Consider the following 12,609-nt stretch of genomic DNA (forward strand, 5'->3'; position numbering starts at 1 on the left):
GGAGATCTGAAGAAAGTATAGGATACCATTTAGGAAAAAAAATCTACCAATGGCTTGCGAGAATTTGGCGCTTTTTGTCCATGAAAGCAATCCTCATTACATTTTTCGCGACCAGAAGTACTTCTCATTAGTTCGGATCAAAATGAATATTAAGGTAAAAGTGACGGCTAAAACAAAGCTAAAAGAAGGTCAACGTCTTTGATAATTACTTGCTGTTTGTTTCTAGGTTGATTACTTCAAATAACACTTGCATGCATTTTTAATAAAGGAAGCTGAGTATGAGACCCATATAAACAATAGTATATTTACGTATTATCTCGAATTATTTGCACAATCACATGACCCCTACCACAATTACCTCTGTGCTGTAGGATCTAAACCTTCCAATAAAAACAGAAGACGTGTACACAATTTAACCTACGAAAGATGTGTTCTCTCAAGGACACTAGGCTTCACTGATCTCTGTCTCGATTTCAGGTGTATTGTCTACTCTGCGTCTCTTCCCAGTACCAGGAGTACAAGCATGGCAGAGGAAGGACTGTCCGCTTTCACGGAGAGGTGAGCATACATTGCATGCATCTGATGCGCTCTTGAAGCTTAATTCTTAAGACGCTTATAGTGACAAGGTTAAAGGCAACTCATTAGCTGTTCATGGCCCGTAGGTTGGAGCTACGTAGAAAATTGGTCATGAGCCGCTGGAATTGATTGAAATGAGCTGCGTGCTCTTGAAATCTTGAATCGCAAACCATCTTGTCATACGATGTAAACGTACATTGCAGCCTCCTTTATTTTAGTGTTATCAAATTACCCGAAACAAAAATGCCCCCCTCCATGCAAACGTTATCGGCCGCAACTGCCACGCACGACAGGGTATGAGCGTAATGTATTATTTCAGAATATAATTACCTAAAGAGTTGATAATTAACCTCATAATTATTCAACTTAGCCTAAACATTTCAAGTAAGCATTTGAAACTCGTCGTCAAAAAAGCCGAAAGCAAGTCAAAGTTTATGTTTATTAATAAACAAAACTATACGTAGGACGTATTGCGTAAGTAAGAAAATAGAAAAAGGAAATCCTCGAAATTTTACATTAAAATGCTGGACATATACAGCCTATATTTTGACAACCAGACTCGATAGGTAATTCAGAATATTGTATATAACAAACAACAAGTATGGAACTTCATGAAATGTTTTGTGCTTAAAAGCGAACAAAAGAGGGTTACCGATATTCGCAATATAATGCGAGTTTAATTCGGTGATTTGTTACGAAAGCGGGGGAAAACCATCTGTCCACTATGGTTACTGGCAACTTAATAAATGCAGGCATTGCCACCGTACCGAGTATCTTATTATCCGGCCAATAGCATTTCATTAGGAAAAAATAAAGAGTTGTCTCTATTGCTGACATGTTTTTCTCATTAAAATAAATACCACACTCGTACGCCATATCATTCATCAGCTCGACAGATACTAGGCACATTTTATTTCTGTTTTTCATATTTTTATTTATCAAACATATATCTTTTTTCGCATCCATTGTGCAGGGCGTGACTTATATTACGTTCACCCTTCTTGCTTCGCGATAGGTCCGTCAGCGTCTTTATTGGCTAATGCCGCCATCTGATTGGCTGCGGGCGATAATGAAATACTACGGGACTCGTAACGAATTGCGTTCCTTAAGTCGTCACTGATTAAAAGCGTCGCATTCATTCGGAGTGTCCGCTTTCTGCGAAGCGTCATTTGTGCAGGTCGAAAAACGGGGCTTCTAGAAAAAAAAATCATTTGCAACATTACTTGTTTTCGGCAGAAAATCGCTCCTAATAATCACTCACTATTATAAATGGCTAAGAACATTGCAAAAGTACCACTCCCTGATAGCGTAATGGTCTGGTTAGGCGTAAATGTACCGATTTTCACCAACAAAATACTACAAAATGTTAGAGTCAAACATGAAACATTGGGGCGCAGAACAAAGGCGACAGGAAGTCGTTTTTGCAACCCAACCAAAACGAATACCATTACTTTAATGGCGACCACTATCGCAATACAACGTTACGATCGTAGCCTGCATCGACCATTGCGCTGGGGACGTAATTAGCGGCCATCCATCCATCATAAGAAGGACCTGATTGCATCACGGACATTTTTTTTTTATTTTAGGTTGTCTCGCATTCATGTTGACGTCCGGGTCTCCGATCGCTCTTACATCCCTACCGCGGACGCACAAAAACATGTACAAACCTACGCCTGGGACTGGAGCAAACGAGAAAAGAAGTATGTACGGCGCGGTTTTCGATGAAATTGATTTTGCCGTTGGGTCGTAGTACATGGAAAAGGAAACGCTACGTGATGGAGCACTCCAACGTCTTCCCGTCGGCCGGTAGCAGCTGCTGCGAGGAATAGGTAGAGAAGCCCTTCAATAAAAATGAGCGTCCCCAAAAAGCCTCTCTTCCAGAAGGTACTCCGCGAATATCGATCGTTTCCGGTGAAGAAAGGAAATTTGTTTCTTGAGTGTAAGGATGATGTTCTCAAGACTGGTGATTTGGCCCTCGTCGCTCCTGTGCACGCGCAGATGATGAAGTGATTCGTGCGAGCAAGTCGCCAGCCTTAATCGCGATGCGATTACTACGATCAAAATGAATAAGAGAGCACAAAAAAGAGAAGTAGCAGAAACAAGTAAACACAGCATTGTGTTAAAGGCACTGACAGTTTAAGAAACACAAGGTTTTATATTCAAGCTTCGTTATTCATTCCTTGGTATTCTGATCGGCAAATGCAGATATCTGGTTATCTCTTATCGGGTCTGTTATGAGTGGAAGGACTGACCTAGACCATGCCAACCGGGTCGTCACAATCTTCAACCACGCCACAAGGCGCCGAACTTCTACCTCGACCACAAGGGAGTCGCGCCCTGCTCGCAGCCAATCACCGTCGCTCACATCTACCAACCAATGGGAGCGCAAGCTATGATGCTTCCTAAAAGGCGACATAAATAGAAGCACGGGCTCGCACAAATGTTCGCTGGTCGTTCCAGAAGCGAGGCATCATCGCATCATCGTTTTAAATATATCGTTCATAAATGTTAATCTGGAACGGGTCATCTGCCCGGAACCCCCCTCATCCAAAACTTAATAGGGCTCACCAAGCCCCACGTTCCTTAAGCCGCCAGCGACTAGTAATTTTTCTTGCGTACTCTCTGTGCTGCTTTTTTTATTATGATTATGCACCGGCTTGTGCAAATACACACCTTGTTTCAAATTAGTATAAAGTTTTGTATAAAATGTTGCGCGGTGTATGCTGCTTTTGAAGATCCAATATTTCCTACGTCGATTGTCAAACGGAAATATTTGTATTTTTTTTTTTTGCGAAAGTGTGGTTTGCGGTTTGCGAGACGCAACGGCTCAGCTATGCAATTATTAAACGTGAGCTTTTAAGAGTTGACATGGTTGTGAACAATGAAGACAGGAAAATAGTATTTCTTTCTTGCCTTTCTACATTGAAATATAAATAAAGTATCTAAAAGAAGCGAGCTTAAATAAACTAAACTGAGCTAAAATCCCCAAAGCTAACCTAATCTAACGTAGCCTAACCTAACCCAACCCAACCCAACGAACTCTAATTAGTTGCACTACGAAACGAGCTAGAACAATGCGACATCAGAAAATTAGATGCCCTGGAGTGACGCCAAAATCAACGTGATACAATGCCACCCACTATATTCGAAGCGCAAGTTCGTCTGCTTTTTAGCGGGGTTTGTGGTGACGCCCAAACGCCGAGCTTTGATTGGCTCTGATTGAAGGAGAGTGGGTAGACCTCAAAGCAAGCTGCCTTCAGGTCTACCCACTGTCCTTTAAACAGAACCAATCAGTGCCCGACGTTCGGACGTCACCACAACCCCTGAAAAGAAAAGCAAACGAACTTCCGTTCCGCAAAAGAATTTTATAACAACCGAGAATGAACGCTACGCAAATACTCTAAAACAAACATACACAATTATCATCGGTGTTAAAACAAGTCTTAAGGCGTAATCAAGAAGCGTATTTAAGGAAGTATCATTCTGGTTTGAGCCGATCAGTATATCAATAAGTGAAGTTAGACCGTCTTCAATCAGGTTGGGCCGGTTTTGCTAAAGACTATTTAGAAGCACTTACTAGCGATAATAACTGAATACACTTTGTTTTTCGTTCTAGGCAATGGCATTTGCTCAACAAATTAGAGGAACACGAGCATCGTTCATCCATCAACTCGGAGCCAGGACATGTAGCTACGTGGCCTGGTGCCTATCCTATACCGCCATAGACTACGCCTACATGAACGCGATCGTAGCGCATTGAATCGAGCAAGGACCAATCGCACGCCTCCAGTCTTCGTACCTCTTCGCCTTCTACCCCTCTACTACCAATCAAAATAGTCAAATCTTGATTCAATGGGCAACGGTCGCATCCATGTAAATGCAGCCAACGTTTATCATAGGCACACGCTGGGGTTGGCAAAGCAGAAAACGCGTGCTGAGCTCCAGGCATTGTTAGACTTGGGCGATTCCCATCACCGCAGCGGTTCGACACGAGCCATTACCCGAGGGTCCGCCGAGGCATTGATTGTTACGTGCCAAAGTCCAGTGCTTACGCAGTTTTCCTGACCAATCCATGAGCAGCTCTCTCGACTGTCATCAGGCGTTTGGTTTCAATCCCACAATTACATCATCGAGCTTTGCGAAGGCAAGACTGAAAAAACTAGTCCCCTTTTATCCTCGCGATTTCACCGCGACAAAGTAGCTTCTGAATCAGTGGCGGTCCGTGCGAGTATACTTGGGCCAGTCTAGGACCAGTACGCCTCTGCAAAGTCATGAACATTCCAACTCGATGTTGTTTCAGGAAAACCGTAGGCTGGAAGAAATGAAACATACGTCTGTGAAGGCAATACGGTATATTAAGTCAAGTACAAGTGGCTTTACTGCATTCCATGTTTTATTGTGTTCGTTTATTTATTTATTTATTTATTTATTTATTTTACCCTCAGGGCACAAAGGCATTACAGAGGGGAGTGGGGAATAAAAGCAATAAGAATACACAAGGAACAATGAACAAAATCTCAAACAACTCAAACAATAGAGAACATGAGGTTGGTAATAGAATTACAAAAAAGAGCGTGGTCAGTCATTGATGTGAGAGATGCAGGTAAGCGGTTCCAATCGTTAGAAGTTCTTGGAATAAAAGAAGCGTAATAAACGTTAGAGTGACAAAATGGTACACCAACTTTTTGACGATGATCAAGGCGTGCTGAAATAAAGTATGGGGGGATTATCATTTGGGCTTTTAGGTAAGGAACATGGTGATAGATTTTATGAAAAAGGGAGATTCGAAAAACCATGCGACGATGTGCGAGGGTCGGAAGTAATAATGTGCTTTTCATTGACGTTACGCTTGCTGTGCGGTTATAGTTGGCCAGTATAAAACGTGTAGCTCTGTTCTGAACTCCTTCAAGTGAGTTAATGAGGTAGATGGTTGAGGGATCCCAGATGGAAGCTGCATATTCGAGCTTAGGCCTAACTTGACTAAGATTCTGTCCAACTTGGTACGTTTCATAGGATTATATCGCTCTTTCTTCCTTAAAATCAATTTGACATATTTGTGGCAATGAAGATGGATCCCGAACACATGAATTTCATTTTATTTCATTTATATTCAAGGACATCCTTTCGGAAGTCCTTGAGTCGTTGCTACGTTAGCGCGCGCACTTTCGTCTCTATGATTTTGTTGTCTTATTCTGTGATGGCGCCGACAGTTTCAGGACCCTATGAAGAGGCCGAGGTCTCAGAAGCACCCGGACGCAGACGGCAACTACTCGCCGACAAAGCCTTCGATCTTCATCGGCGACGACTTGGTCTCCTCGTCCATCACCAAGCTGAGCACGAGCACAACACGAAGGTCGTCCGGTAAGTGGAGGAAGAAAAACACCGCCCACACGAACGGAAACCCATCAGTCTTATAACAAAGTTTGGAACGAACACCGATATGTATTCTCTAACCACAATGCCTGGAACGCGTCTTCGACCATAGCCACTAACGAGGTGAAAACGTCAAGGAAGTCCTCCAGGTGTACCGTCTTCATCAGAGGGGCAGACGTAAAGAAGAAAGGAGAGGGGTTGAGGCGACCGCCGCCTCCCCTCTCCCTTAAGTCCCCCAAGGACGACTTCTATAACAAAAAAGAGAGACATACACCAGCTTTTTTTAAAGAAATGTTTAGTTTTGGGTCAAGTGGCGATTATTAGGTCAGCAAAATAGATTTGGGCAAAGCTTCACTCATGACGTCACATCCGTCCGTGGCGTCAAATCTCTCCCCGTGCCCCTTTTCGAGCCTGACCTATAAATCCGCCTCTGCTTCAGCGGCGTGAGCTTCCTTCCTTCGGTAACGCTTCCGCGTCTCACGAATCACTTGCCCCCAGGCCCAGTCAATGACACGGTGGAAGTCAATGACCGCATGCTGGACGCCGGGAACCCGAAAGAGGTGCCCGGTCATTCTAACCTTGTCGGTGACCATAGGCTGGTTACCGTCATATCCAGTCCATGCATCGAGAGCGGTGCCGAAGGGCCAATAAATGGCTTCGCATGAGCCGGTGTACCGTACTGCAGAGCCGTATATTGGGACAGTTTGGCCAATAGGCGGAGCAAAGACCGCCGTCACCACCGAATACTCCCCCCCTCCCCGCGGTTAGAGCATAAACTAAAAGTGCTACACAGCGTCGACCAATTAGCAAACTGCGACGTCACAATATTGGAAACGACATTTAAAACGTGAAATAGAAGCGTTCAATCTCGGCGTCTCAGTGGCAGTTTGCTCTGGGCCGGCTTGCTAGAACAGTGTCTCAGCTGAGACTCGGTGGAAGAAAGCACTGCAGAGGCCGGGGAGCACGAGCGTCTTGAGACGCGGATTGAGTCCCGCTCAACTCATGCGCTGGCTTTAGCAGTGCTTTCTTTGCCTCAGTCTCAGCTGAGACGCTCTTTCTAGCACGCCGGCCCTGGTTTGGAGCGCACGTTCGTTTATTCTACTGTTGAATATGGACGTCGTGAAAAACCTCACATGCGCGAAGTTTTCAGTCACCAAAGGCACACCCATACCTTTTGACTATAGCGACGCTAAAGCGGGTTAAATTAGTCAAGTCTGATTTTTAGAACTTATGACCAAACGAATGAATGGTCAAACTCTCCCAATGCACGACTCTGCCATACTATCGGATGTCGCAATCCTGGCGGTTCCTTGTATAAATGCCGGTGAAATAGGTGGGTGGACGCAAGGCTCGCTATCGCCGCGTCTTCGAATCTCGCGCCTGCTTTGATCCCCTTCGAACGTCTACAGTCACTGACAAAATAAGAACGGCATGGGTGTGCCTTTGGGAGCCTACAGCACGCGCTCCGTGTCTTCCCGCCTGCATTCACTTCACGCGTGCGCTCGGGGTGCGCAAAGCGCTGTCCAAGGTAGAAAGCTGGCGCTCGGGGCGGGACAACCGAAGCTCCTCCCTGTCGTTCTCGCCCTTGTCTGTGACTTTACGGGTACAAACTGCGAAAGAGGAGACGTAGACGAAAAGCTAGCCTGCCCTGGTCCCTAGTCACTCTCCAAACACATTCGAACGCTGCCGTCGCCATTCCGGCGTTAGGTGTTTACGTTCGAATGGGTTCGAGCAGTGATTAGACGCAAAGGCAGTTAGTTAGCTTTGTGCCTACCCGGTAATCATTCCAGCCAGAGCTCGGCGCTCCGGCATCCCCGCGCTCTCTCGTCTCCTCCTCTCCCGCAGTTGCCGCCCGTATAGCTGCAGAGCGCAATTCCGCCGCTGTGCCACCGCAACCTGTGCCACCGCAACTATTGCTGCAGGCTACAGCGTGACACTTTTACGAGGCCATCGGGCAGAAATCGAGGGTTCACATGTAGGGACGCGGAAAACACGCCAATCGGAAACACGTTCCATAGCGCATATTGCCTGTGGCCTGCACGCTTCTTCATTGCCTCACTTCTCCGCGTCCAGCGCTCAGTTCGTGCAAGCTGACGCCGATCAAGGAGGAGCAGGCGACGCGAGCGCGACCCAACGGCCTGGGCGACACCCTACACCAGAGCCTGGGCGCCACGGAGAGCGGGGAGTCGCTGTCCCACGTGTACCTGGTCCCCCCGAGGCACAGCCCCGTCGAGCTGGACGAAGACCAGGATGAGGACAGCAGCAGGGGAGCCTCGCAGAACTCAGACTCGGGCCCCGTCTCCCAAGTGGTCACCGACGACGGCGAGAAGTGGAACATCTGACGGTTAGTATCCCCACTATACTCCATCTCGCAAATGTCTGCGGTAAAATCCAAAGTCACAGGCGCGTCAGGCTAGCTCGGCAGAATACTTTTTTTCGTACGAGAACTCGTGCCTAAGAGGCCCTTTCCAAAGCCACGTGCCCGTGCCCATGCCTTTGCTCGCACCGCAAACGTTTGTGAGATGGACGATAGAGTCACTGAGAGCACGAAAAGGGCAAGACGAGTCTCGCCAATGCCCGGCCTTCGGTGCGCGCTCGTTGCCTTCCACGGTGCTTTGCCTGCGCGTGCAGGCTCGAGGCCCACGAGGTGCCGAAGCGTTATGAAAGGTGGCGAGCGCGCACTGGATGCCGCACAACCAAAAGTCCTCCCTGTCATTCTCATCCCGTCAAAAACAGCGGGCGAATATTTGGAGTCCCTAGACCACCAGTGCTACGTCTTAGAAGTGTGGCGTCTACTGTCGTTTTAGGTTATGAAATGGCTTATATTAAACCCCTGCTCCCCAAGAACTGCCCGTTCTTCCAGCCTTTACCCAAAGGGCGATGAGTGTCGTTACCGACAGGTGATTACCGTGGAAACATAAGCCAAACAATAAACGTATTAATTTTTTTTTTCAAATCTACACTGACATTTATTCATCCTCACCATGAATTGAACTCAAAACCTCTCGGTTCATAGCCCGACACTCTATCTTTGCGACAGCTAGACACACCGGCAAATATGCATGCCCTATGTCCTCTAGACTAGTCACTAGAGTATTGAGAACGTCATCGAGTGTCTTTCGAAGGCCCGGCCTGCAGCACACGCTCCCTGTCTTCCGCCGTGCTTTAGCTCCTCGCGCGCTGTCGGGGTGCACAAAACGCCGAGGTATTGCCGTAGGAAAAAAGCTTGCGTTGGAGACGGGACAACTGAAGCACCTGCCTTCCGGTCTTGCCTTGTCAATGAGTTTAAAATTACCACATGCTGATAATATTCACAGTGCATGAAGCTGGCCTACAAATAGTGATGGTGGCTAATAAAAACACATATCCTTCTGATCCCCCAATGGAATCTTTGATGTCTCGTAAACAAATTTTAACGGTCGCCTCTTCAAAACAGAAGTGTTCCTAAATTATACATGCATTTGTTGTTCTTCACGTGGTATTTGAGTATTTTCTTAAAACACCCGAGCCTGGGTGGGGGCTCTAGGAGCAACAAAGTCTCAACCTCAGCTGAGTTTGAAAGTTGGGCGTCAGAAGACGACAGAAACGAACTTCTCAAACTCAGCCGAGTCTGAGACGATAGCTTATGTCGCCTTTGCCCCGTTTCTTCACTTCAGTTGCTTTTAGAGTGTCCTCCCAGTCTCGGGTATTTTAAGAAAATTGTCAACTTTCACCAGCTCGCCTGCTCCATTACTATGTTATGGTATCAATAATGTTTTTTTTTGTGTGTGTATGTTTAATCTTTATTTTATTTACAAAACTTTTTAGTATCCTATTTTCTTCGTAATTATAAGGGATCAATAACCAAATATATACTAAGTGACTTCGCAATTTCCGGTATGTCGGTAGTTCTAACCAGCCTTCTCTTTCATCCCCAGGTGTATCAAGCCTTAAAAACTCCTCAACCGGAAAAGACGATGACGCCGTCGTTTACCCGAGAAAAACAGTAATAAAGTCTAAAGAGAGCTAGAATGACGACGGCGGACGAGGACACAAAGCCGCGGTGCCTTACGCTTCCCGACGAAGGTATCAGGGACGACAGAACCCAGCCGACGAGATCCTGCCCAAGACTGCAACTTTCCCAGAAGAGCTTTTCCACGCCCTTCCCCTATCGCCGACTACCGACCGTTTGGCGCCAAAAAGCAGTGTAAAACTTTTATGACTGTTGATTTCTGTCCCATCAGCTAACGGCGTTTTAGATGTATATTTGTTTTTATTGGCAGTTGGTTATGTTGGGGTTCAACGGGTAGTTTTAGCGTCTGCGATAAAAATATAGGTAAAAATAAGTTTCGTGTTTTCTTTTATAGAAATATATCTTTTCGCCTTTCGATGTCACAGAGCAATGATGTGACGCCGAGCGTCGGCAAATAAGTAATAAAATTAGAAAAAACAAAAATGACGACGACCCATATATACGTGTTGGACTGGAGCTTCGAATGTGTTTTCTTTTCAAATGTGCGACTTTATATGTCTAGACCATGTATGGCATCTCACTTTTATTGGATGTGTTACACAATACCAAAACCTTTCCGTACCAAAAAAAAAGATATATATTTATTTTCGAAAAAAAAGTATGTTGAATTTCGTATTTTTAGCCTCTTCTCGCATTGGAACTTGTGTTTCCCTAAACTAACTTTAACTGGAAATAACGACATTGTACTTGTTAGATACCTTTTTGGTTAAGCTTTCATTGGATGTATAATTTTTGCCATAGCATTGAACGTAACAAGAATTGATGTCATCCGAACAACGTTAAATTGATTATCAAAAAACATAGATTCTGAATTTTAAAAATAATAAATCGAAATAAAAACATAACTTGTGGCCAGTTTTTGTTTTCCTCCAAAATAAAAACGATGTACAAAGTTTACTGGTGGTACAAAATGCATTTCAGCCTGGCGAAGCGCCCAAAAGTTTGACCTGTGACGATCGCCGAAATTTCACAATCCGTCTTTGGTCCTTTCAAAGTCAAAAACCGAAGAGCTGAACATCTGCTGCAAAAAAGCTTTCAGTTTTGTTCTAGTTAAGAGTTGGCCCAGCTTATATATTTTCTGAAATGTTTTTGTATCATCCACTTTTTTTTTCTTGCTCGATTTGAAATTAAATCGCTCATATGATATATTCTCTAAGTCGTGCTTGCTGATGACATACCAACTTCTCCAACCGGGATGCTAAATATCTTTAAAAAAAAAAAAAAAAAAAAAAACTTTATAATGCATTAATATTTACTAGTGTGACCTTCCATTCAAAAGGATGACGAGGCCTTCACGTTTTTCAAACACACCAAATGATGCTGGTTATTTTACGTGAATTCCTAAATTAAAGCTGTTAATCTGGAACAGGCATTTAGTGTTAAAGTTGGGAAACACTTTCGAGTTACCCGACGGGTGCTTTCTCACAATGGGCAATGTTCGAGATGTAGTTTTCTGTTATATGTGTTTAAAATCACAAAAATACACTTCACTATATGATAGAAATAAAAAGGGACATTTTATTACATTAAAAAAAATTAATCCCGAGAGGTCAGGATTCTATCAAAGCTCAAGTCGTTTGGTATAACCGTTCATCTGTTTGTCATTACGTACCGTTCTGAGGCACACAAGTTCAGAGAATACTTGATCACACCGGGGTAAGTAATATTTTTTTTAATATAATTCCAAATTGAAATGAATCTTCAAAGTTACCGCTGTCAGGCAGTACCACAGGGCGTTCAAGTCGCAAACTAGTTATGGTAGTCCGTGAGATAGGCACACCTTTATTGTACAGTTACCACAATGTTCAGTCAACGCCGAGACATCGGGTGACCTGCTTCTTCGTGTCATGTTTCTTCTGATTTGTTTCTTCGTACTGTTCAATAGAAAACAAACTTCAACCACTTTGTCTCGGTGTCAATTTTCTATGGCGCGGAGTAACAAAAAAAATGTTAGAACTGCTACTTTATTGAAAGTGGATCTTGTTATCTCTACAGAATCATAAGCGCATGCAAATATGAGCGTTTCTGACAGTCGTGTTTTTTGGGCAATTCGTACAGGGCTTCGTAAAACTTTTTTTCAGACATTTCCTAAAGGTGTTTCAATCGCTGGCCTCCTACTGCCGCATCGTCCATGATACCAGCCTAAACCATAAGTGACGCAGCGAAATGGAAATAAAAAGCCGCAATAAGTTGTGTCGGAATCAGCGTTACCATTAGCTTTTAAGGCGCACCAATTAAACGGGGAGCGCTGTTGCCAGCACACTTTTAGGTCATTACTTTTGAAGAAATCTCTCAAAGCAGGGTAGCTATATGGTATGAACATGGACAGGTGCTAGATGTTTAGCACAATTAGTGAAATGATCATTAAATAGAGCAAAGGGTACACACAGATAAGAACACGAAGATGGGACAAGCGTTACGGGTAGCTCTTGTCCAGTCTTCGTGTTCTTCCTTTGTGCTATTTATTGTTTATCATGCTTCACCAACTAGCCAACTTTAACGTTTTAGTACAATTAGCGAACCTAGGCAGAAGTTTGAAAGAGTAAACCTTTCATGGGCTTCAATCCTGGGACCTTTCTAAAGTAAAAGAACACACTACAAAGTATGCTAACCGGGCATTACTCGTCATCACAATGGACAAATTG

The 12,609-nt window shown here is 44.5% G+C and overlaps 1 protein-coding gene across 2 annotated transcripts in view; it reads left to right on the forward strand.

The window, feature by feature from the left end:
• The window catches only part of LOC8052387, a 179,078-nt gene extending 167,273 nt beyond the window's left edge, over positions 1-11,805 (forward strand). For both annotated transcript variants that reach the window (XM_040211343.3, XM_040211344.3), the window contains 4 exons: positions 478-558; positions 5,790-5,940; positions 8,026-8,296; positions 9,870-11,805. In XM_040211343.3, the coding sequence (XP_040067277.1) occupies positions 478-558; positions 5,790-5,940; positions 8,026-8,294 (501 nt within the window). In that variant the 3' untranslated portion in view covers positions 8,295-8,296; positions 9,870-11,805. The remainder of the gene's footprint in view (positions 1-477; positions 559-5,789; positions 5,941-8,025; positions 8,297-9,869) is intronic.
• The last annotated feature ends 804 nt before the right edge of the window (positions 11,806-12,609 follow it).

Source organism: Ixodes scapularis, unplaced genomic scaffold (genome assembly GCF_016920785.2).
Source record: "Ixodes scapularis isolate PalLabHiFi unplaced genomic scaffold, ASM1692078v2 PGA_scaffold13__105_contigs__length_92229423, whole genome shotgun sequence".
Taxonomy (NCBI): domain Eukaryota; kingdom Metazoa; phylum Arthropoda; class Arachnida; order Ixodida; family Ixodidae; genus Ixodes; species Ixodes scapularis.